The 24,676-nt window shown below is 43.8% G+C and overlaps 1 protein-coding gene across 2 annotated transcripts; it reads left to right on the forward strand.

Annotated features, from left to right (window-relative positions):
* The first annotated feature begins 5,552 nt into the window (after positions 1 to 5,552).
* Positions 5,553 to 11,887, forward strand: Slc7a3 (solute carrier family 7 member 3). 2 transcript variants are annotated; one of them, XM_075958060.1, is made up of 12 exons: positions 5,553 to 5,960; positions 6,933 to 7,332; positions 7,859 to 8,017; positions 8,201 to 8,378; positions 8,526 to 8,638; positions 8,757 to 8,979; positions 9,159 to 9,298; positions 9,382 to 9,484; positions 10,199 to 10,365; positions 10,815 to 10,981; positions 11,291 to 11,399; positions 11,517 to 11,887. In XM_075958060.1, exons 2-12 carry the CDS (start codon positions 6,951 to 6,953, stop codon positions 11,645 to 11,647), a joined length of 1,872 nt encoding a protein of 623 aa, XP_075814175.1. In that variant the 5' UTR covers positions 5,553 to 5,960; positions 6,933 to 6,950; the 3' UTR covers positions 11,648 to 11,887. The 2 variants fall into 2 exon arrangements, with proteins under 2 accessions (XP_075814175.1, XP_075814173.1); XM_075958058.1 differs by lacking the exon at positions 5,553 to 5,960 and adding an exon at positions 6,688 to 6,804.
* The last annotated feature ends 12,789 nt before the right edge of the window (positions 11,888 to 24,676 follow it).

Genomic DNA, 24,676 nt, shown 5'->3' on the forward strand with positions numbered 1-24,676 from the left:
ATTCTGAAAAACATAACGGAACTTCGGGAAAATGGTATCCTTTTTTAACTGTTTAATGATAAACTTTTTAAGCTATTTTTTAAATTTTTTTTATTTATTTATTTTTATTATGTATACAATATTCTGTCTGTGTGTATGTCTGCAGGCCAGAAGAGGGCACCAGACCTCATTACAGATGGTTGTGATCCACCATGTGGTTGCTGGGAATTGAACTCAGGACCTTTGGAAGAGCAGGCAATGCTCTTAACCACTGAGCCATCTCTCCAGCCCCCTTTTAAGCTATTTAATGATAAAAATGGCATGAGTACTTTGATGCTTTTCTTGAAAAAGACCTGGCATTTGCTCATGGAAAAGGATGTCTAGGGTCTGGGGAGATGACTCCGCTGTTAGCAGCACCTCCAGAGGACCTAGGTTTGATTCCCAGCACCCTCAGCTAACAACCTTCAATAACTCTACTTCCAGGGGATCTGACGCTCTTTTCTGTTTTTTGCAGGCACTGTATGCGTGTGGTGCACAGATATACATGTAGGCAAGACACCCAGATACATAAAATAAAATTAGATAAATCTCAAGAAAAACTTAAAAATAAAAATAAAAGAAATGGGTGTCAAGAATTACACCTTGTGGGTTATTGTGTTGTGGTGAAAGGAACATTATATGAAATTTGATGGAAAGTTCTAGCACCAAATGGGCACGGGTATATGGGTCATAACACCTGTAGTGAGTGTAGACAGAAAATACACATATATAGAGCATCCATGGGCTCTTTATATGTATTCTTGCATGGTTTCGGCTAGAAACAGTTTTCTGCATGGCCCTCCTCCTTACAGAGGCTGAAATCATATATCACACATGACCAAAGGAAAATTAGCATTCTGCTCCTATTGTCACCCTTGGAACAAATTTGCATCTCCAAAATGGTATTAAAACATAATTGGCTGTAAAGCATTTTCTTTTAAAATTCAAACGTCTTGGAATACTTTGCAAAAGGATGGACTCCTGCCTCACCAAATGTTAACGCTCGGCACAGAAACAGTTACTGAAAATAGTGTGCTGGCCACTCACTGTAGCCAAGAAATGTACTTAAACTGTCCATCAGCGGAGATGCGGATAAAGAGACGGAGATCTTGCACAGGTACTCACCACTGCTGCGAGTTCAAGAGCCATGCGAGTTCAATAGCCTTGCCATGCCTGGAAATCGACTTGCCACACAGCTCTCCTGCCTTTTCTCCTGAATGGTCCCTGAGCCTGGGAATAGTGGTGCTATAGACTTATGACTGAGCAATAAAATATTTTTAAGAAAAAAAAACAAGGGTTAAGAATATAGGTGAAGGGGCTGGAGAGATGGCTCAGAGGTTAAGAGCATTGCCTGCTCTTCCAGAGGTCCTGAGTTCAATTCCCAGCAACCACATGGTGGATCACAACCATCTGTAATGAGGTCTGGTGCCCTCTTCCGGCCAGCAGGCATACACATACAGAATATTGTATACATAATAAATAAATAAATATTAAAAAAAGGATATGGGTGAGCAAGTGTATGTGCCTGCCATGGTACACATGTGGAGGTCAGACGATAACTTGCAGGAGTTGGCTCTCTTATCCACCATGTGGGTCCTAGGGATTTACCTACTGAGCCATTTTGCCAGGCTCTGCCTTGTTTTTGTTGTTTGTTTCGAGACAAGTTTCTGAGTAGCCCAGGATGACCTTGATCTTACAATCATCCTCCTGCATCAGCTTCTTAAATTTGGTTTCATTACATGTATCACCCTTGGACTCAAATAAATCATCTATCTATCTATCTATCTATCTATCTATCTATCTATCTATCTATCCATCCATCCATTGATCTATTTATTTATTGAGACTTGGCTTCACTGCATAGCTCTTGCTGGCCAGGAACTTGCTATGTAAACCAGACTGGCTTTGACCTCAGAGAGACCACCTGCCTCTGCCTTCCAAGTGTTATGATTAAAAACATGCATCACCACCTCCAGTGTAACCCTAGTGTTACACTGGTGAATCTGTCATGCTGTATGGTACAGGAATCTTTGAGTAGTGATTATGCTTACCAATAAGTAGACCTTAAAATAAGAAAATTGTTGCCGGGCGGTAGTGGCACATGCCTTTAATCCCAGCACTCAGGAGGCAGAGGCAGAGGCAGGTGGATCTCTGTGAGTTCGAGGCCAGCCTGGTCTACAAGAGGTAGTTCCAGGACAGGCTCCAAAGCAACACAGAGAAACCCTGTCTAGAAAAAAAAAAAAGAAGATTGTCTTGGGTATAATCACACAAGCCCTTAAAGGGAAGCATGAGACTAGAGTGTAGCTCAGTGGTAGGTCCCACGGTTAGTGAGACTAGAGTGTAGCTCAGTGGTAGATCCCACGGTTAGTGAGACTAGAGTGTAGCTCAGTGGTAGATCCCACGGTTAGTAGGCATAAGGATTCACTCTCCAGTACTCCACCCCCAAAAAAGTAGATGCGGAGAAACCAGAAGGGTTTCCAACACAGCTGGAAGGTGGCGCATACACAGTGCGACCCGTTCAAGTATGGTACAGTACCCCCACCTGTCCTTAGTCATGCTTTAAGCCTCCACAGGTATTCATTCCACAGAGCTGAACCTCCATAGCTTCCAATCAGCGATCAACGCTGAAGGGTTTGCAACTGTCCAGGCAGGAAAGATATTCTAAAGAGGCACCTGGGCCCCTCCCTTTGGCTATCAGACCGTGAAGACAATGGATTCCAGGGACTGGAAGTTCCCCAAGAGTCTCAAACTCCAGAGGTGGGAGTTTGTCTTTCTGGAAGAAATCTCACACTACCTGTCAGCCCACCTTGTACAAGAAACTGAAGCTGGGACCACAGCTTGACAGGGACTGCTTAAATCCCTTGACCTCTAAGCCTCAGCCTCAAGTGAGTGCTCTGAAGAGGGGGAGTGGTGCTCCCAGTGCTCCCAGGACTTAACTATCCCTCTTCCCAATGTGGCACATTGAAGAAATCGCTGTTCTCTGTTTTTCGCTATTAATTGTGCCTTTTACTTTTGTTAAAGTGCTTGCTGTGGCTGCTAGGATCCCCCAGGCTTTGCCTTTAAAGTCTCTTTTGAGAGGGTTGGGGTCACCAACAGCTGAAGTAAGTGTTGGGAGGAAATGAGCAGTTACCAGGAATGGGCCTCAGGTTTCCTTTGGTGGTGAAAACGTTCTTAAACTGAAGGAAGCACAACTCTGTGACTAAAGCTAAACCCTACTGAATTGCACACCTTAAAAGGGCGAATTTTGCCATGGCTGGGCATGGTGGAACAGGTAGGATGATGAGTTCAAAACTATCCTGAGCTACATAGAGACATAGAGAATCCAAGGCCAGCCTGGGCTGCACAAGACCCTGCAGGGCAATCTGGGCTACATGAGCCTGTGTCAGAAAGCTGCGAACTTTTTGATGTAAATAGTCTCTCTGTAAGTAATTTCATCGTTTGTAATAAATTGCACACATTTGTTTGATATTCAGCCTAATTTCTGGGTACCCAGTTTCTAAAGTCCTTGGATTCTCCAAAGTGATTTTTGTTATCTCCAAATGTCTTTTGTATTGCTAATGATGCCTGCTGGCTGGGGGCTCCAGAACAGCTTCCGGATGGGGGTTGGTTGCCAAGGGAACCAAATTGGGATCTGAAGGATTTCAAGAAATATTGTTTATTTGTACATTTGAGATACTTGATAATCCTGGAGAGGGACATCTGTTATTACCAAGCCCTGTAGGGCTTTCCAACACCAGCTAGAGGCCTTTACTCTCCCCTGGCTTCTTGCATCTTTGTAGCTCCACAGCTCAGTCATCCCACATTCCTTAAGGTTCAGCTTGAGCCCTTGCAACTCTTTCCCCTCAATGTCTTACAAACGAAGCCTTCCTTAGCATTCCAGTCTGTACTATCTGTCCGAACATTTATTAGTTTGCCAATTAATCTCACGTTGTCGTCAATCACTGGTTGAAGCAGCCACGATGTCGTCATATACACTAATACATTATTTTGAATCTGCATCAGATTTTCATTGAATAGTCCTCTGTGCCAGACAGGAAGACTTGACTTCATAACGCCACTGAAGCAGCCCCAAGTACCCAATCATCCAAGAAAGAGATCCAGGTGTGCTAGAAGCGTCTTGTGACCAAAGTCTGCAAAGGCTGTAAGGCTCCCTCAGAAAAACAATTCTATGCATCACGGAAAACAGTCACTGCTTCCCCACAGTTCTGCAAGGCCTAAGCACTTTAAAAAGCCAAATATTCATTCCGGTATTTACCCTAGATGCAGTCAAGAAACCTGTTCCATTCTAATGTTTGCCTTGGAGACAGTGACTGCTAGACTCCCGCAAGTTGTTTCACCAGCTGTTCAGCGACTGCATCCTTTTTGTTTGTTTGCGGTGTGGAGGTGAGTGGGGGTGGGGTGGCCAACAGAAGCCTCACACATCCTGGCTAGGCAAGCCCTCTACCACTGAGCCATCTCTGTAGCTTGCTGTATTGAATGCCCAAGAGGTGCTTTACCCAGCTGAAAAGAACGATTCCTTTGAAAACGAATTTGTAATCGGGGTTGGTGGGGCAGCTTTGTAACCAAACATTTTAGGAAGCTCAAGCCTGCAGGAGTATAACTAGTTTAAGGCTAGCCTGAGCTAAGGAGGAAATTTCTGGTGACCTCGGGCTAGAGAGGAGACTCTCAAGAAGGCTTTGGCGGCTGGATGAGCACTGGCAGGTTCCTGGTGAATCATGAAAGGAGACCATGTGTTTTGGGCTATCCTGAGTTGCTAAGATGGCTTAGTGGAAGGGAACAACACCTTCACAACACTTACAACCAAGGCGGTAGGAGTTCTATCTAAGAACTTCAGTCTCCTACTGTTTCCTAGTAACTCAGAGCCTAAAAGGCCCCACCGCTTGCTTGAGCTTCACGTTTCCTCTCTCTTGTGCATTTAAATGAGGTAGAGGGCCTGTGGGAGACAGACCTGAAAACAATAGGCAGGGTTTATCAGAAGGGTGATTTCCACAATAATTATGAAGCTCCAAACTTCAGTTAGTCCCAGTGAAACGGAACCAAAAGGGTGGGGCTGTAGCAGCTCATTGATAAAGCCTCAGCATTGACCCCCATCGCTACAAATTTTAAAAAGTTTCTCTCCCTCAATAGTAGTAATTTCACATTTATTGTTGATAGGCAGGTAGAGAGATGCTGCAAATACCTTGTGGCCTAGAACTCTACACAGGAGTAATTGTCCGTGGACAGGTGGTTTGAAACGGTCTTCCGCTCATCCTTTTGTTGTCTGCATTAGAAACAGTTGAGGCCGAGAGCCGAGGGGCAGCAGTCAGATGGCTGGCTGCCCAGAGTCCTGCACGGTCCTTCCGAAGGGTTTCATGCCGACAGGAACGAGATGGAGACTTGGTGCTATTTGCCTCGCCGGCCTTCACACAAACCCAATTCTCTTTATTCGTCCCCCCCCCCCCAGTGCTGCTTATAATCACTGTTTCTGACTAATCCTGCACAAAAGTAGAAAATTCCCAGGGGATCTATGATCAGGAAGCTTCTTCTTGTCCTCTGACCACCAGAGAGGCAAATGGGAAAAGGTTATCCTCCCGCTTTTCTCATTCCCCGCCATGCCCTCCCTGCTTGCTGTTTTTGGTTGGGAAGCAATCTCAGGCTTGCAAAGCCAAGTAACTCGTGTGTGTGTGTGCGTGTGTGTGTGTGTGTGTGTCCGTACACTAGCCCGCGCGTGGGTACGTATATTGTGTTGTGTGTCATGTGTAGGGAGAGGGCTTGGGGGTGGGATCCCATGACGTTACTGGCTCCTCCTCCCAGTGAATATAAGGGGCGCTTGGCGCGCAACGACCCTAAGCAGCAGCATTGAAGCCTGAGCAGCTTGTCTGCAGACCCAGCCCAACTCTGAAGTCAGCCTCACCGAACCAGATCTGAGAATCTCCGTTCTCTGGGCTTGCCACAGCTCTCTGGTAAGCCTTTGGGGCCGACACGTGTGTCAGAGTGGGGAGGGGGAGGGTCCTCAAGTACCTAGGCTTCTCAGGCAACCACGGCGTGCAGTTGCATCAGCGGGCTGTGTGACCTGTTGCTGGCAAGACCCTAGCCCAGGGGCCAGGGCTCCCTAGCTCCAGCGCAGCCCCAGACCGCTTCTAGATGGAACCATACAATCTAGATGCTGAATTTAGGACCATCGGGCGGGACCCCTAGTCTGTGAAGAAGGGAGTGTGAGCCATCTAGGGCTGGCTTTGTACCCCCCCACCCCCGCCCCGGGGCGCATCTCCCAATTTCAGATACCGAAGCCCCGCCTTATGGCTGATCCTCACTGACCAGCCTAAGGCAGGCGGCAGGAAGTGGGGGAACATTTGCTGGCTCAGGTGGAGCGCTGTGGGTTTGGTGAGGAGGGATAAGATCGAGGCAGTGCCCACTTTTAACCTGAAGCGAGGTCAGTCCCTCTCTTCCAGGCGGTGGGTAGCCATGTCTCTTTGAAGCCCTCCAGGCGCACACCGAAAGGGATGTGGGTATTGGGTGTGAGAAAGCGCTCTCCCAGAGTTGCCCTGAGTTGAGTTCCTCTCGATTCACCAGGAGCTGCAGGCCAGGAAGCAGAAACGTTACATTTTAGGGCTGCTGGGCTGAGCTCTAGGGTAAATCCCATAGGTTCTTGGCCAGAAAAAGAAGAAACATAGTGTCCAAGCACTTACTAAGGGGTTTTCACTTGCCTCTTCTGCGCAATGAGTTCACCAGCCTCAGAGATACTGTAATTCCTACTTGCGTTATTATTGTAATTCCTATTTGCCTATGAAGAATCGGACGTTAGAGGTAAAGTGGCTTGCTCCCCGCACACCTACCTTCCTTTGTCCCTGTAGTGGAGTGGGCTTTGTAATTCACTTTCTGAGCTTAGGGATAATGAGACCCATTGAAGGGCTTTTGTCTTGTTTTTTCACCAGAACCTAGCATCCTCTTCAATGCCAGCCAGAATGCGGTGGCAGGCACTTAGAAGATTCGGTCAAAAGCTGGTGCGTAGACGCATGTTGGAGCCAGGCTTGGGCGACACCCGCCTTGCCAGATGCCTAACCACCCTCGACTTAGTGGCCCTGGGTGTGGGCAGCACATTGGGTGCAGGTGTGTATGTCCTGGCTGGTGAGGTGGCCAAAGATAAAGCGGGGCCATCCATTGTGATCTGCTTTCTGGTGGCTGCTTTTTCTTCTGTGTTGGCTGGACTGTGCTATGCTGAGTTTGGTGCCCGGGTCCCCCGCTCTGGTTCTGCATATCTCTACAGTTATGTCACTGTTGGTGAACTCTGGGCCTTCACCACCGGCTGGAACCTCATCCTCTCCTACGTCATTGGTGAGATAGATGCTTGGGGTGCGATGGGGGGGGGGTTGGAGTGGGTGATTATCCAAGTAGCGAAGGGATTATAGATCCAGAAATCTAAGTGGAATAGTGAAGCCGAAATTTTCATTATTTTTCCTAGTATCGAAATACTTCTAGATGTTTATTTTATATTTTTATTTGTAGATGTGTGGGGAGGGGTTGATGAAGGGGGGGTTGAAGGTGAAGAACAATTGTATACCTTTGTTTGGTGTTCATTCATTAAGATACTGGTTTGGGCTTTAAAAATTAATAGCAGGAGCTGGTTGTATTGGTGGGCACCTGTGATCCCAGTACTCAGGAGGCTGAAGTGGGAGGGTCCTAAGTTTGTTGAGTTCAAGGCCAGGCTAAGTTAAATAGAGACCTGTCACCTCCCTCCCCCCAGGGTAAGATGGGTAATAATGGTGGGGATCAGTGTGAGCCTGTGTAGGTCGGAGGGAACTTGACCTCATCATTTTCCCAAGTATTGGGATTATAGTACAAAATGCAATTGCTATACCAGGTACAGCCAGTGTGGCCCGGGCTTGGAGCTCTGCTTTTGACAATCTGATTGGGAACCACATCTCTGAGACTCTGAAGGGGACCATCTCACTGCATGTACCCCGTGTTCTCGCAGAATATCCAGATTTCTTTGCTTTGGCCCTTGTGTTGCTGCTCACTGGTGAGGCAAGGGGCGGGGTTGAATGATGGGCGGGGTTGGGCCTGGAAGGGCTTGAAGGTGTGGAGTGGTAAGGATGAGGAGGGAAGGAAGCTGGGAAGGAAGGAGTCTGCCTCACAGAGGCAGGAAAAGCAAACTTGGAGGAAGGATTTAGTCTCTCAGGATCCTGAACAATTCTCTCCACAGGATTGTTGGCCATGGGGGCGAGTGAATCAGCCCTGGTTACCAAAGTGTTCACAGGGGCCAACCTCTTGGTTCTCGGGTTTGTCTTCATCTCTGGCTTCGTTATGGGAGACCCGAAGAACTGGAGCCTCACAAAAGAGGACTATTGCTTGACCATGGGTGGACCCAATGACACTTGTAGGTTAGAGACCCACAAAGCTGGGACCCTCATGGGGGAGGAGGGGGAATCCATAATGGGAGTGGGAGACAATAAGCAGCTGGGCCTTAGAGAAAAGGTACAGGCTTAGCTGAACAAACTCTAACCGTTTCTGTTTCTCTTGCACTCTAGCTTCGAGTCTATGGGCTCTGGAGGTTTCATGCCTTTTGGCGTGGAAGGGATGCTCCGTGGCGCTGCTACCTGTTTCTATGCCTTCGTTGGTTTTGACTGTATTGCGACCACTGGTCAGTCACACCCTCCTGGCTCACCTTGGATGCAGTGTGTGATCATACAGACTGGGGGTGGTAGGGGAGCGAGCCTACTCCCCTGGTTCAGAACATTGTGCCATGTGTTTTCTTACAGGGGAAGAGGCTCAGAATCCACAGCGCTCCATCCCTATGGGTATCGTGGTCTCACTGTCTGTCTGCTTTTTGGCTTATTTTGGTGTGTCTTCGGCACTTACCCTCATGATGCCTTACTACCAGCTTCTGCCGGAGAGCCCTTTGCCTGAGGCATTTTCCTACATTGGCTGGGATCCTGCCAGCTACCTTGTGGCTATTGGCTCCCTCTGTGCTCTTTCCACTAGGTAGGTCAGTGTTTAATATTTGTTTCCTTGGTGGCTGTAGTTCCCAGTTATGTCCATTTTGTGCCAGAGAATGTTCCTTAGGAGGGCTGGAAGTGGAGATGCTATGAACACATAGGCTCAGAACAGATACCTTAGTGAACTTATTGTCACTTGGATTCATTAGGCATTGTCTTTTTCAGCCTTTTGGGCTCTATGTTTCCTATGCCTCGGGTGATCTATGCGATGGCTGAAGATGGCCTCCTGTTCCGTGTCCTTGCTAGGGTACACAGTGGCACACGCACCCCCATTGTGGCCACTGTGGTATCTGGTGTTATCGCAGGTAACAAAACAGAAGCACCCCTTTTTATTGTTTCACCAGCTCCTTTTACTTCCTTCTCACCGCTTTCTGCCTTCCCATTTTAGCATTCATGGCCTTCCTCTTCGAGCTCGCTGATCTTGTGGACCTCATGTCGATTGGGACTCTGCTCGCTTACTCCCTGGTTTCCATCTGTGTTCTCATTCTCAGGTAAGACTTGCGTTTGTTTCTGGGTAAGGCTGAGGTGCTCATTCCTTCTCTGCCTTCTGTCATCCTGACTCTCCTTGAGTAATGTGGGCATCTTGTCCTGTCCAAAAGAGCTTCTCTCCCACCCCCATCCCCCGTGTATGTAAGTGTGTGTATGAGTCAGAGTTAGGTGTCTATCCACATCCCTCTACATCCCTCTCCAGTGTATTTTTTTAGATGGAGTCTCTCATTGAAGCTGGAGCTCACTGGTTGGCAAAGTTGGTTGACTAATGGGAATTCCAGGAATCCTAGCTCCAACCCCCTGGCACTGGGGTTACAGGACACCTGGGTTTTAAATGAGTGCTGGCTATCCAAATTCAAGTCCAATAATCACACTTGTGTGGCAGACACTTGAATATTTAAAAATAAATTCTCTGTGTCTGTCTGTCTGTCTATCTGGTGTCCTTGGGGGCCAGAAGAGGATATTGAATCCCTTGGAGCTAGAGCTATAGGTGGTCTTGATCTGCCCAATGAGAGTACTAGGAACTAAACTTAGGTCCTCTGAAGAGAAGTAAACACCTTTAACTAACTGCCAAGCCATCTCTCCAGACCCTTTACAGACTGAGTCATCTCCCCAGCCCAAGCTTCTACCTTCAATGGCCATAAACAAGCCACCTGGAAAAAATATGGAGAATTGTTAGGAGATGCTCTTAAAATTGGTTCTTACTTTTGCCACAGATATCAGCCTGACCAGGAAATGAAGAATGATGAAGAGGAAGTGGAATTGCAGGAGGAGAAGACACTTGAAGCAGAGAAGCTGACTGTCCAGGCCCTGTTTTATCCAGTCAGCTCCATCCCCACCCCCCTTTCTGGCCGAGTTGTCTATGTTTGCTCCTCACTGCTTGGTGAGCAGTGGATTCTTCTTTCCTTTACTTTTGTTTGTTTGTTTGTTATCTATTTATTTACTTTTATGTGTATGAGCATTTTGCCTGCATGAGTGTCTGTGTGCTGTATGCATGCCTGGTACCTACATAGATCAGAAGAAGGCATCTGATCTCCTGGAACTGGAGTTATAGCCAGTTGTGAGTTGCCAAATTGTACTGGGAACCAAACTGAGGTCTTCTGGAAGAGCAACAAGTGCTCTTAACTGCTGAGCCATATCACAGTCCCAAGCAGTGGTTTTATTCTTTTGGGAAAGTTTGGAGAGCCCAGCTTGACAGGGTGGACATTATGTGGTAGCATTCGGTGAGAGAGAGGTCAAGCAAGAGGGTAACCCTTCTGGGAATGGAGGCCTTAGCATCTTTGCATATTCCACAAGAGTTGGTTTTGATGCCTCTCCACTTGACTTTTGAAGCTCTACTACTGATTGTTCTTTGCCTGGTGCTGAAATGGTGGACAACTCCACTTAGTTCTAGAGACCCTGTGTGGGTCACAGTGATTGTGCTGATCCTGGGGCTCATTCTTGGAATTGTTGGAGTTATCCGGAAACAGCCACAGAGCAACACCCCCCTTCACTTTAAGGTAAATGATGTCTCTTCCCCTCACCAATCCATCTTGGGACAATTAGGGCTTGTACCTTATATTCTTTAATTGGACACAAGAAGGTAGGTGTTAGAACTATTTGGGCCAGACTCGTTGCTGATGCTCTCTAGTTCCTCCTTTCTGGTTCCATTTTCTTAAGTTCCGGATGTGGGGAGTCTAATAATATGTGTGGCAAATGAGTAGCCTCTGGGATCCAGGCCATGAGGAGAAGAGTAGGGGTTGAACTTGGCCTGCTCTGCCCCCAGTAAGGTAAGAACCCTTGTGTTGTATGTCTATCTTGTTTTGCAGGTGCCTGGTCTGCCTCTGCTCCCACTGGTGAGCATCTTTGTGAATGTTTACCTGATGATGCAAATGACAGCTGGCACTTGGGCCCGATTTGGGATCTGGATGCTGGTTGGTAGGTGTCTGCTTCTCCGTCCTACACCGGCTCCTTTCTCTCTTGATCTCCAGTTGGAGACCTATTAAACCATTCCAGGTTACATTTCCCCACCTTACAGTTGTCTTTCCTTACTAGGATTTGCTATCTACTTTGGCTATGGGATCCAGCACAGTGTGGAAGAAGTTAAGAATCATCAAACCCTACCCAGACCAAGGGCCCGAACTGTAGACCTTGATCTCACCGCTTCCTGTGTTCACACAGTTTGACCTAATCATACCTGAGTGCTGTCTAAGCCCCTTACACAATCATGGGGAGCACTCTTGACCCCACGGAGAGCTGGGCCTCTCCTGTGATACTAGTGGGGAATACTAAATAGAGCTCTATTTATTGTGGAACAGTGGATGTGTCTATACTGTTTCTCCTTTACTTTTTGTTTACTTGTCTACTTTGAAATCGTCTCTAGTTGTTTCCTGGCTTTGGAAAAAATGCTATTAAAAAAAACTGGGAAAAAACTGTCCTGTTCTTTGCTTATTAGAGGTGATATACAGCTTGACTCTAAGGCTGGAGAGACTCCAGGAAGTGTCCTGTCTTTTTCTCTGTGGCCACAATGTTCTCTGGGGTTGGGGTGGACTCTGGTCTCAACACTGGCTGGCTTATACAGTCAGACCAGTGTCTTCAACTGCACATCTTTCAGTGGGATTAGTCTCAGACTCCAGTCATTACCTGGGCAACACAGCTCATAGGAGCTGTGGGCACTAGAGGGCCTTTTTTAAGGTTCATATATGCAAGGGAACTGCTTGCCATAGAAGAGTAGGAGATCAGTGCTTAAAACTCCACTCAGATAAAAAAAGAGGAGTATGCGTTTATTCACTTACTCAACAAATATGTAAAATTGTAGACCCTGTTCTGGGGGCTGGTGACACAAAACAGTGAAACTCTGATCTCAGGGAACTCCCCATCTAGTGAGGAACCGATTGGACTAGCCCGGTGAGTGTGGAAGCACAAAAGGACCACATTTGACCTGAGGGCTTGAGAAGTAGACTGAAGGGAGGGTGTGATTGCCAGTGAGCTGGGAAACAATCAGATTAGGAGAAAACAGAGTCTTTGGCCTGACTGCAGTCGTAGTGGAACTGGAAGTAGCATGCACGTAGTTATGTATGCGTGCATGTCTTCGTACACCCCAGGGAACTGGGAACTTCCCTTGTGGATGGGGTGCCTGTGTGTAAGGAAGGGATAGCGAGTCACAAGACTTAGGGTGAATTTTCAGTGTAGCTGGGAAGCCAGGGCAGGGAGATAATGCTACCTTTTATGGAGTATTTATGCCAGTTCTGCATAAATCTCATTTTGTTATTAAGCCTACAAAGTAGATATAATTGTGTTTTACAGATGAAAGAACAGGATTTTGGCGGGTGTGCCCTAGTCACATAAGTTCAAAAGACTGAGGCCAGAAGGAAATTCAGTCACAGGTCTGGTGACTTTATAAATATGCATGTGGGTTTAGTTTCACATAGGTAAAAATAGCCAGTAACTTGAATTAGAGGCCTAGATCAGGGTGACAGATTTAAGTCATCAACACAGGTCATATGTGATAGAAGCCTTGTGGAACTAAAGATTGTTCCAGGATAAAATGGGATAATGCAGAAGTTGAATAATTTCCTTTATGTATGGAGAGATAAATATGAGTACTAGATAGGCCATTTCCAGAAAAAAATGACCAATACAAGAAAAGATCCTTATCCTCACTTACTAAAAAGAAAAAGCAGTTGTGTGGTGGTAGCACACGCCTGGGAGGCAGATGGAGCTCTGAGTTCGAGGCCAGCCTGGACTACAAGAGCTAGTTCCAGTATAGCTAGGGTTGTTACACAGAGAAATCCTGTCTCAAAAAAAAAATAGAAAAAGTGGCATTCAACTTGAGAGTGTGAGGGGATATGGCGGGTGGCTGAGGGGGAGAGTGATATAATGTATTCCAATTAAAACCATTAAAATAAATATGGGCTGGATTGATGGTTTAGCGATTGGGAGGGAGCACAGATTGCTCTTTCAGAGGACCTAAGATCAATTCCCAGCACCCACACGGTGTCCATTTTTGGATGCCCTCTTCTGGCTTTTGCAGCAACCAGGCACGCACATTGTGCACAAAAATGCAAATGGGCAAAGCACATACATAAAAATTTCTTCTCTTATTAAAGTTCATGGGCCTCATGTGGTTTAGGCAAGTGGTCTATCGACTGAGCCACACCCTTCAGCTAAATGTACTTATTTTATTCTTTTATTTATTCATTGGCTGGTTTTTCGAGACAAGGTTTCTGTGTATAAAAGCCCTGGCTATCCTGGAAGTTACTCTGTAGCCCAGGCTGGCCTGGAACTCACAGAGTTCTGCCTGCCTCTGCCTCCTGGTGCCAGGGTGAAATGTGTGCGCCACCACCACCTGACAAATATGATTATTTAAAAGAAACTTTGACCATTACCTAAAATGGAAGAAGGGGTGCCTAAAATAATTGTGTACCATATGTTGGAAATATTCATGTAGCTAACGCAGTGAATAATCTGCCTGGTGCTAGGCGTGAAGATGGCGTGGAAAATGGCTTTGGGTATGCTCTCATCTTGATTTCCTTGAGGAGATGGATAAAATTGACCTAAATAAACAAAAAGACAGAAAGGAGAAAATTAGAAGTGTCCCCAGACAGGTGTGTATTGATGACCATGAATATTGACAGGAGGCCTCAAGTGGTTTGGGGACGTGTTTGGCGAAGTCAAGGCTTTTTCTGAGGTTTAAAAATGACAGGTACAATAAGCCAAATCTTGTGGTATGTGTGCTTGTCATCTTAGCCTTTAGAGGGTGGGGGCAGGAGGGCCCTGAGCTCTACATCATTCTTGGCTAGGGAGTTTGAGGTTGCCTGGACAACGGGAAACACTCTTTAAACCAAAAAGGACAAAATGTGTCAGTTCAGAAACTGGGAGGGAAATTTGCATAAAAGCAATGAGATGAGAAAGCTCAAAGTTCAGGTTGCCCACAGCCTAGGATTTTTGAAGGTATAAAGTGAAAAATGAAGACAGAAAGAGCAGATTCCTAAGGCTACTCCAAGATCCTGAGTGGCAGGAAGTGTGTGGGTGGGAGGGGGCGGAGAGAGTTGGATAATCATACCCAAACAACACTTAGATAGGAAGAAGTCCTACTGTTCTATAGCACTTTAGGGTAACTGTAGTTTCCAACAACTCAATGAACTAGTAGAGAGGAATTCAAAGGCTCCCAACCCATAGAAATGATATGCTATTACACAGTATGATGACGAAAGGTGGTCATATTATATAGCTCAAAAAGCCACGAGAAAGGATTTGGAATGTTTTTACCATTTATCTCATTGCTGTAACCAAATGCTGGACAAAAAGACAACTTAATGAAAAGGGTTTTTTTTCCTCCCTCACAGAGATGTAAATCATGAGGAGAAAGCATGATGAGAGGAACAGTTGGTCTGCAGTGCCAACCAGGAAACTGGATTTCTCTACTTTCCCTTTTTATTCACTTGGAGACCCCAGCCTAGGTGATGGTGCTGTCCACATTCAGGGTTCATTTTTCATCCTCTGTTCAATCTCTCTGGAAACTCAGTTTCCAGACACATGCAAAGACACATGCAGAAGTGTATCTCCCAGGTGATTCCAAACCCAGTCATATTGACAATGAAGGTCAAACCATTACAATAGATAAGTTATTTTGTTTTTTTTCAATTATTTTTTTTAGTTAACATATAAACTAATGGGTTTTATCATGGCATCTTTATACGTATGTGTCCTACTTCGCTCTCGTTCATTCCCCTCTTCTGCTGTCCTCATGCCCCTCCCTCTCCTAGTTCCCTTTCTTGCCCCAGGTAGTCCCCACCTTCTGCATCTCTGTCATGTGGATTCCATTACTATTTCCCACTTCTCTTTAGCTCTCTTCCTCCCCTCATTAATCACCTTTCTGTTTTCATGACCTGCAAACACGCGTATATCAATACACATATGCAGTAATGGTTAATTTTAGGTTCAGTGTATGAGAGACAGCATGCAGTGTTTGTCTTTCTGAGTCTGCCCTTTTCTCTCTTCATGATTTTTAGCTGCATCCATTTTCTTGCAAATGTAATGATTTTGTTTTTCTTTTACACCTAAATAAAACTTTGTTGTGTATATGTACCTTCCTTCCTTTCTTCCTTCCTTCCTTCCTTCCTTCCTTCCTTCCTTCCTTCCTTCCTTTCTTCCCTTTTTTAAAAAGATTTAGCTGGTTATGGTGGTGTATGCCTTTAAATCCAGTGCTCAGGAGGCAGGGACAGGTGAATCTATGAGTTAGAGGCTAGCCTGGTCTATGTAGCCTGTTCTGGACTAGCCAGAACTACAAAGTAAGACCCTGACTTTAGAAAAAAAAAAGATTTGAAAATATTTTTTTGTTTATTCTTTGACAATTTAATACATATATGGAATAGATCTTGAAAATATCCATATTCAATTTTCCCCTTCTGTACCCACTCACATATCCTACTTGCCCCTTCTGCATCCACCTACATACCCGAATTGCCCCTTCTGTACCCACTCACATACCTGAATTGCCCTTTCTGTACCCACATACATCTCCCACCTTCATGCCGTCTCATTTCTTTTTGTAACTTACTGAGTTCAAATAGTGCTACCAGCTGGAATGTAGATTGACCTTGCTGACTTGGTGGCACACCAAGCATCTTAGCATCAGGAGACTAAGGCAGGAGGATTGCTAGTTTAAGGCTAGCCTGAGTGAGGCCCTGTTTAAAACAAAAGAGATATGGCAGTTGTTTGAGCAGCTGGAAGTGCCAATTACCCTGATTTGGTCATTACGCATTGAATGATTACATTATACCTCATAAGTGCATATAATTATGTGTCAGTTACAAAGTGGAAACGGCCTGGAGTGTTGTGCAATGCGCAGTGCACTTGACCTCTAGACAAAGAGTAAAAATGCACGAATGATAGTGTTGGGACAGGAAGAAGGGTGGTTCAATCTCTGCAACCTACTCACGTAGCCAGACAACAGAAGTTGTCAGAATTTAGGCTTCAGCAATCACTAATTCAAACGGGGCTGCGTCTACAACTCACCTAGCTTCCCAGCTCACTTGCTCAAGTAACCCCGCTGCAATTCTTTGACACCATGTGAAGCCTCCAATTCTTTAACCCCTCCCACACACTCTCTCCTTACACCATTCTCTTTCCCTCTTCACTTGCTTTCTTACCCACCTAAATTCCTGAATTACTATCACAATTGCTATTTTGCAAATGCCTCCAACTCCCCAGTCAAGGCTCCAGCTTCCCTTCCAACCCCTGCAGGAATCCAAATATTCATAGCCGCACTTTGGAAGAGCAGGCAATGCTCTTAACCACTGAGCCATCTCTCCAGCCCTCACCTCGCTCTCTTAAACAGCTCGTTCTTACCTTGTTCACATTCTTCATGTCATCCCCTCCTGCTCTCCACTCTTGAGTTGCCTCCTGTTTTGTTGGGGGAAAATATATGCCAAGCCGATAAAAATGTCATCTTTCTGTGTGTTTTTCTTTCTTATGAACATTAACCTTAACTTTGTCTTCTAATGACAAAGCAGCTGTTCATTGTAGGGAGACTAAGACCACAGAAAAATATAAAGGAAAGGTAGCCTGAGGGTCTAGCTCAGTGGCAGAGTGATTGCCTGTCATGCATGGAACCCAGGGTTTGATTTTTGGTAGCTAGAAACAGAGAGAATGCTCCTAAATTCCGCTTCTCAATGGCAGAGCTGTTGGCATTTTGCTAATATCCTTCCAGACATTTTGATTCAAACATAAATGTAAAATTTTGATTTTTTTAAAAAAAGGCTAACATTTTACTTATTGTTGTTGCTTGTGCGCACAAGCAGCCTGTATGAGTTTTCATGTCACGGCGTGCTCGTGGAGGACAGATGATGGTTTGTGGAGATGGCTCTCTCCTTCCACATTTATATCAGCTCTAGGGATTAAACTCAGGTTTCCAGGCTTGCAGGACAATGCTTTTACCTGCTGAACCATGTTTGCTGGCCTTTTATGTGTTTTTAAATTTTTAAAGTTATTTCCTATTTTTCTTTTCTCATGTGCATTTGCACATGCATGTTTTTTGTGTGTGTGGACACACACAAGCATAGGTGCAAATGCATGTGGGCGTGCATGCTGGCGAAGGCCCAAACTTGATGTCGGGGATCATCCTTGACTGTTCTTCCACCTTATTCACTGAGGCAGTTTCTCAATCAAACCCAGAGCTCGCAATATGGCTAGTTGTACCAGCTAGCTTGTTTTAGGGATCCCTAGTTTCTGTCTCCCAAGGCAGGTCACCACATTCACTCAGCATTTGGTAGGCTCTGTGGATCCAAACAATGGTCTTCACGCTTGCACAAGAACCATGTCCCCGGGGCTGGAGAGATGGCTCAGTGGTTAAGAGCATTGCCTGCTCTTCCAAAGGTCCTGAGTTCAATTCCCAGCAACCACATGGTGGCTCACAACCATCTGTAATGAGGTCTGGTGCCCTCTTCTGGCCTGCAGACATACACACAGACAGAACATTGTATACATAATAAATAAATAAATAAATATTTAAAAAAAAAGAACCATGTCCCCAGCTCCCCTTTTCAGTTTTTGAGACAGAGTCTCATTCTACAGCCTAAGCTGTTGTGCTGGCTGGTTTTGTGTCAGCTTGACCTAAGTTACAGTCACCTGAGAGGAGGGAGTCTCAATTGAGAAAATGCCTCCCTAAGACTGTAGGGAATTTTCTTAATTAGTGTTGATGGGGGAGGGCCCCGCCCATAGTGGGTGGTGCTATCCCTGGGCTGGTTGATGGTCCTGCCTTCTATGTAAAACAAACCACTAAGCAGCATCCCTCCATGGCCTCTGCATCAGCTCCTGCCTCCAGGATTCTGCTCTGCTTGATTTCCTGTCCTGACTTCCTTCAGCGATGAACAGCAATGTTGAAGTATAAGCCAAATAAACCCTTTCCTCCCCAGCTTGCTTTCTGTTCAGGGTGTTTTGTCACAGTAATAGAAACCCTAAGACAGCTGTCCTGAAATTTACTCAGCCCAGGCTGTCCTCGAACCCAAGCAGATCCTCCTGCCTCAGGCTGAGTGTTGGGATTATAGGCATGAGCCACTTTCCTAGACCCACAATAAAAGACTTTTGTGCATATTGCCAAACTATCTTCCTTCCAGAAAATTATAATTTGTGTTCTTACCAAAAGGAAACATGTCTGTTGTGCAATCTTACTAAATTTGAGATTTTGTTAATCTTTTTAAATCTTTGTCAGTCTGCTTAGTGAAAATATTTACCTAGCTTTAATTTGCCCTTCTATTATGATGGCTAGCTGGTAAGGTCGAATATCTCTTCTTGTTTTTATTGGCTCTAATTCTTCCTGTTTAAGAGTTATCTGACCATGTCCTTTGGTTATTTGCTAGAACATTTGGTGTTCTCCTTTTTAATTTGAAGAGCTCTTTTTATATTAAAAATGTTAACTTTGTCTGATATATATTTTGTAAAATCATTCTCTAGTCTGTGTTTTTCTTTCAGTTTTGCCCTTTGCAAGATTTTATTTTCTTCCTTTCTTCATTCCCTTCTACCCCCTTTCTTTCCTTTTTGGTTTTTCGAGACAGGGTTTCTCTCTGTAGTCCTGGCTGTCCTGGAACTTGCTTTGTAGACCAGATTGGCCTTGAACTCACTGAGATCCTCTTGCCTTTGCCTCCCAAGTGTTGGGATTAAAGGCACATGAAGGTTGTATTTTTAATGTGTTTCTGAAACATATTAAAGGCCAGGCATGCTGGGCACATGACTTTAATTCCAGCAGGCAAATCTTTGTGAGTTTGAGGCAAGCCTAGTCTGCACTGAGTTCCAATCAGAGCTGTAGAGTGAGACCTTGTCTTCAAAATAGAAATAGCAGCAACGAACTTACTAGAGCTGAGGCTAGAACACTTGCCTAGCATGTATGAGGCACTAGATTTAATCCCCATGATCGAAAAACCAAAACAAAACATGATAATTTCCCCCAAATACATGCTCCCCTGCAAAAAAAAAAAAAACCTATCATGTTCCTTTGTGTTTGTGACTGTTGATCATGCCTAGAATTTGGTTTGGTTTGTGAAATCATAAAGATCTTGGTTTTTGCCTTAGAAAAGAAAAGAAATGGCTATCCAGTAGTTCCAAATTTTTTCTTGAATGATTCTTTACCCCATAGATTTAAATAGTTCCTATATTGTATTTCTTTGGGTTTGCTTCTGAATTCTATTTTTTTTGAGACAGAGTCTTACTGTGCAGTCCCAGTTGACCTGGAACTCACTCCATAGACCAGGCTGACCTTAACTCAGAGATCCACTTGCTCTGCCTCTACGGTGCTAGGATGAAAGGTATGTACAATTACACCCAGCCTCCTATTCTGTTCTTTTATCTGTTTGCACTATTGCCTTGTAATTTCCTTTTATTATCTGGAAGAACAAACTGGCCTTTCTCATACTGTTGATAATTTGTTTTTAGAAATTTCCTGGCTACCATTGCATGTTTATTCTGAGAATCCTTTTCTTCTTTTAACACTGCGTCATGCTACTTTGTGAATCGGTTTGCATTCTTGCTCCCCTTTCTTTCTTTGGACCCATACTGTTAATGACAGTCTTTTCAGGTTCTCATTTTAGAGTTCAAGCTGTCCACTCATCTTCGGCACTGTCTAATTCACAAGATTTTGTTAGATAGGACAAATAATTTATAGCTTATTCTAGTATAGGGAAAAATTCTATGGCATCAGGGCCTCCAGTGGATAATTAAAGGGCCTTTCTTCCCACTGAGACAGGGTTTCATGTAGCCCAGGCTGGCTTCAAACTCAATGTGTAGCAAAGATGCCCTTGCCTTTTATTATTATTGCATAGTCTCAATATGTACCTGCTTTGTTTATATTCTCTCTTCGTCTCTTTTATTTTATTTTATTGTTTAAATTCTCATTTGTAGTATCTAGAGAGGCCACATATGTCAAAAAAGAATTGGGGATACTCATGCAATAAAACATTTTCTACCTTTTTGGTGTGTATTTTCCTTTATTTACTGGTCCTTCCACTGCAGTGGCATCTCTGACTTTGTAGTCCTATTTACAAACAATGTTAACCAATAGTTATGTGATTCGTGTATGCCTTTTCTCTTTTTTATTTCATGTGCATGGTTGTTTTGTCTGCATGCATGTCTGTGTGAAAGTGTCAGAACCCCTGGAACTGGAGTTACAGACAGTTGTGAGCTGCCATGCGGGTGCTGGAATTGAACTGGGTCCTCTGGAAGAGCAGCCGGTGCTGTTAATTAACCACTGAGCATCTCTCTAGGCCCCTTGATGTCTTTTCTAATATTAAATAATCATTAAGAGTTAAGAACTCTAAGATAAACGTGAAAGGGTTGTTGTAGGTTGTTCATTTATCTTCTTATCTATGAATAAAGAAGCTATGGTTGAATCAGAAGTCTACATGTGGTAATAGCATTAGAAAGCCCTTCATTTGCCAGCCAGGAAATGGGAAACAATAATAGGAATGGACAGTTGTTATTTATTGTATTCTATTTGCCCCATTCTACATTCTTTTTTTTAAAGATTTATTTATTTATTTATTTTGTGGACTGTATTCTTTTTGAATGTATGCCTGCAGGCCAGAAGAGGGCGCCAGGTCTCATTACAGATGGTTGTGAGCCACCACGTTGTTGCTTGGAATTTAACTCAGGACTTCTGGAAGAATATCCAGTGATCTCAATTGCTGAGCCATCTTTCCAGCCCTGTTCTACATTCTTTTTTGTTTTGATTTTTGTGTTTTGTTTTTCAAGATAGGATTTCTCTGTGTAGCTTTGAAACTGCTGGCTTCTGGAACTGGCTTTTGTAAGACCAGACTGGCCTCGAACTCACAGAGATCTGACTGTCTCTGCTCCTGAATGCTGAGATTAAGGCGTGCACCACCACCACCCAGCACCTGTTCTACATTCTTTCTGCTTGTTTGTTTGTTTTTTGAGACAGGGTTTCTCTATAACTTTGGAGCCTGTCCTGGAACTAGTTCTAGTAGACCAGGCTGGTCTCAAACTCACAGAGACTTGCCTGCCTCTGCCTCCCTGGGATTAAAGGTGTGTGCCACCACCTCCCAGCCCTGTTCTACATTCTTTATGTGTAGGTGGAGACTGTTCCTTTGTTTCCCAGCTGCCCAGACCCGAAATAGTTACACAGAAACTATATTAATTAAAACACTGCTTGACCTATTAGCTTAGGATTCTTATTAATTCTTACTAACTCTTACATACTAAATTAACCCATTTCTATTATTCTGTGTCTAGCCACAAGGCTGTGTCTTACCCGATAAAGTTCCAGTGTCTGTCTCCTACACGGCATCTCTCTGACTCTGCCTTCTTTTCTCCTCTATCTCTGTTTGGAATTCCTGCCTTGCTTTATTCTGCCCTGCCATAGGCCGAGGCAGCTTCTTTGTTAACCAATGGTAATAAAACATATTCACAGAATACAGTGGGAAATCCCACATCACCTTCCCTTGTCTGTCTAAATTAAAAAAAAATTTAACTTTAACATAGCAAAATTACATATGACAAAACAGGTATCAAATAAGAATTACAGTTACAATATTTATATCTATTTTATCTTTTATCATAATTAAGGAAAACTATAATTATAGATATCTATTCTTCAATTCCATCAAAGACCCCAGAAGGATATAATATTACCTAAATTAACAGGAAGCACATTGTAAGAAACCTCCAAAACTCTATAATAGACAGAGACATCTCACTGCCTGGACAGTCACCCAAAGTTCTTCTGTAACTTTGGGGCATCCATATTCAGCCTATAGGCTCATAGTATGTGTCAGACTTTTCCATGAAGCAGGAAATTTGAAGATCTCTTATGCCTTATACTGGAAAAGTTTATCATACTGGCAAAGCTTATCAGTTGCTTTCCTCTGTGTCTTGCAAAATGTCTGGCAGTTCTCTCATGAAGCAGGAACCCTGAAGGATGGTCTCACCTTTTTTGGTAAGTTCAACAGTCATTTTTCTGCAGGTCCTCATGTCTAGTTCATACAGCATACCATCAAGCAGTCCAGGCAAGAACAGTTTCTTGCTCAAATGGCTAACAAGCTCCATAAGGAGCCTCTTTGATGCCCATCATTGTCTTGAAGTAGATTGCTGCTGCCAAGAGCAGATGTGTCTCATTGTCATGAAAAGTCCTAAATTCTTAAAACATTTTAAATGCCACATTCTATTAGTCTTTGAAAGTTTGAATAATACCTATCCATCTGGAGTATATCTCTGTACATCTAGAAAACTTAACTAACATGACTACAAGTTTGACTAATATAGAAAACTATTGACCTCTATTTCTTAATTATACATTACATTTTAAATGAGCTGCACAAACACAATACCTGAAATAAGAGCAGAAATACATATACACAGTATAATAAAATTGACCTTAAATTTGTATCAATAAACCAAGATCCATAGCAATGCAAAGTAGTCATCTCTATACCATATCCCCCTTTAAATGAAAACAAACATTTATAAACAATATTTGGGAATTGCAGTGTAGTTCTCTCCAAACTGCTTCCTGCTTTTGTTGGGTGAAGTGTTTTGGGGGGTGGAGACCTTTCACAGGGTTTTGGTCCATTGAACCACATTAGTCTGGAAGGAGTCCATAGGTTCTCATCTTCTGTGGAAACAAAAACAGATCTTCTTTTCCAAAGTAACATATCCTTAGAGTCAAATTTTGAATTCAAGATAACTTTAAAATACATATGTTGGTTTAGCTTAGCAGTCCTCAGAATCAAATGTCTCTCTGTAATCAAAAAATTCAAAGAAAATACAATATGCCTAATCCAGACTCTCTGTGTATTTTCCATCTTTATGTGGCTTTTTTTACTTTACAACTTTTTAATATTTATTTCACTATCTTTATTCCTTTAATCTATGACTATCTAATCTGTCTCTTTGAAGACTTTGTTTTACTCTTTTTCTTCTCTCTCCTAAGCTTATGTACATTTATCCAACACCGTGATCAATTTAGAGGTCTTTTTCATCTGAATATGGCTTTATTGTGTATTTGTAATCATTTTCTGACCAAAAGCACTTTTTTAAAAAAGTGCTAAGCAGGCATGGCTAGGACCAACTGCGCAGCCCTTCCTGTTTGTTCTGCCCAGTCCAAAATGACAGCAGCGTGTTCACTGCTTCTGAAAGTCATGCATACCACTCCAGCTCCAGGGACACAGCTGGTCTATGCTGCCATTAAGCAACTAGTAGCATGCTGTTCACAAACTCCATTTAAGTGCTTGGCCTTCTGAAAGAGCCAGAGTTCATGCTGCCAGCATGAACCAGGAAACAGCTGCTTCTTATGCTGAGCCAGTAAGTCAAATGTTAAAGGAGCCACAACACCCCTGCTAGCCTCCATCAAACAGAGCCTATCTGAAAAAATGTGGTTACTAAGAAGCCATGCTTAAGTTTGTTCTTTTGTGACTAGAATTTCTTTCCAAACTCTTTCAGGTTTTATATGGATGTAGTTGCCCACATTGGTGCCATTTTGTAATGGTGGAGGCTGCTTATTCGTTCTCAGCTTCCCAGACCCGAAATAATCACACAGAAACTATATTAATTACAACACTGTTTGGCCAATAGCGTATGCATATTTCTAGCTCACTCTTACATCTTAAATTAGCCCATTTCTATTAATCTGTGAATCACCACAAGGTTGTGGCCTACCAATAAGTTTCTGGCTGGTGTCTGGCATCTTTCTCCTTCTACAGCTACAGAGCTTCTTCCTGACTCTGCTTACTCTATATATCTCTGTTCAGATTTCCTACCTGGCTCGCTTCTGCCCTATCATAGGCCCAAGCAGCCTCTTTATTAACCAATGGTAGTAAAACATATTCACAGCATGCAGAGGGGAATCCCACATCATTTATGTACATAATTAATTGAACCAGAAACCTGGAATTAATTTTATTCCCATTTTGTGGATGAGGAAATTAGGCTGGATTTGAACAACTGTATTCTAAGAAGTATCACAAGGCTATACATTATGTGATACATGGACATGTAGTTAACTCTAGAAAGATTGGGGTGCTAATTACAATACAATCCCCTTAGCCACATAAACTATATTTCAGGTCCTCCAGTGGACAATTAATACCATGGACAATACTGGACCATATATATACAACACACACACACACACACACACACTATGGGTTTTTCCTCTATATTCACAACTATGATAAAAATAATTGTTAAATTATACACAAAAGAAGGCT

This window comes from Microtus pennsylvanicus, chromosome X (assembly GCF_037038515.1).
Source record: "Microtus pennsylvanicus isolate mMicPen1 chromosome X, mMicPen1.hap1, whole genome shotgun sequence".
Taxonomy (NCBI): domain Eukaryota; kingdom Metazoa; phylum Chordata; class Mammalia; order Rodentia; family Cricetidae; genus Microtus; species Microtus pennsylvanicus.

What these genes read in the sequence shown, in the direction of transcription:
- Slc7a3 (XM_075958058.1), top strand. Translation starts at nt 6,784, where the DNA reads ATGAAGAATCGGACGTTAGAG. An exon ending in CATCCTCTCCTACGTCATTG is followed by an intron (nt 7,333 to 7,858) that starts GTGAGATAGATG and finishes TTGCTATACCAG; the next exon opens with GTACAGCCAGTGTGGCCCGG. An exon ending in TGGGATCTGGATGCTGGTTG is followed by an intron (nt 11,400 to 11,516) that starts GTAGGTGTCTGC and finishes TTTCCTTACTAG; the next exon opens with GATTTGCTATCTACTTTGGC.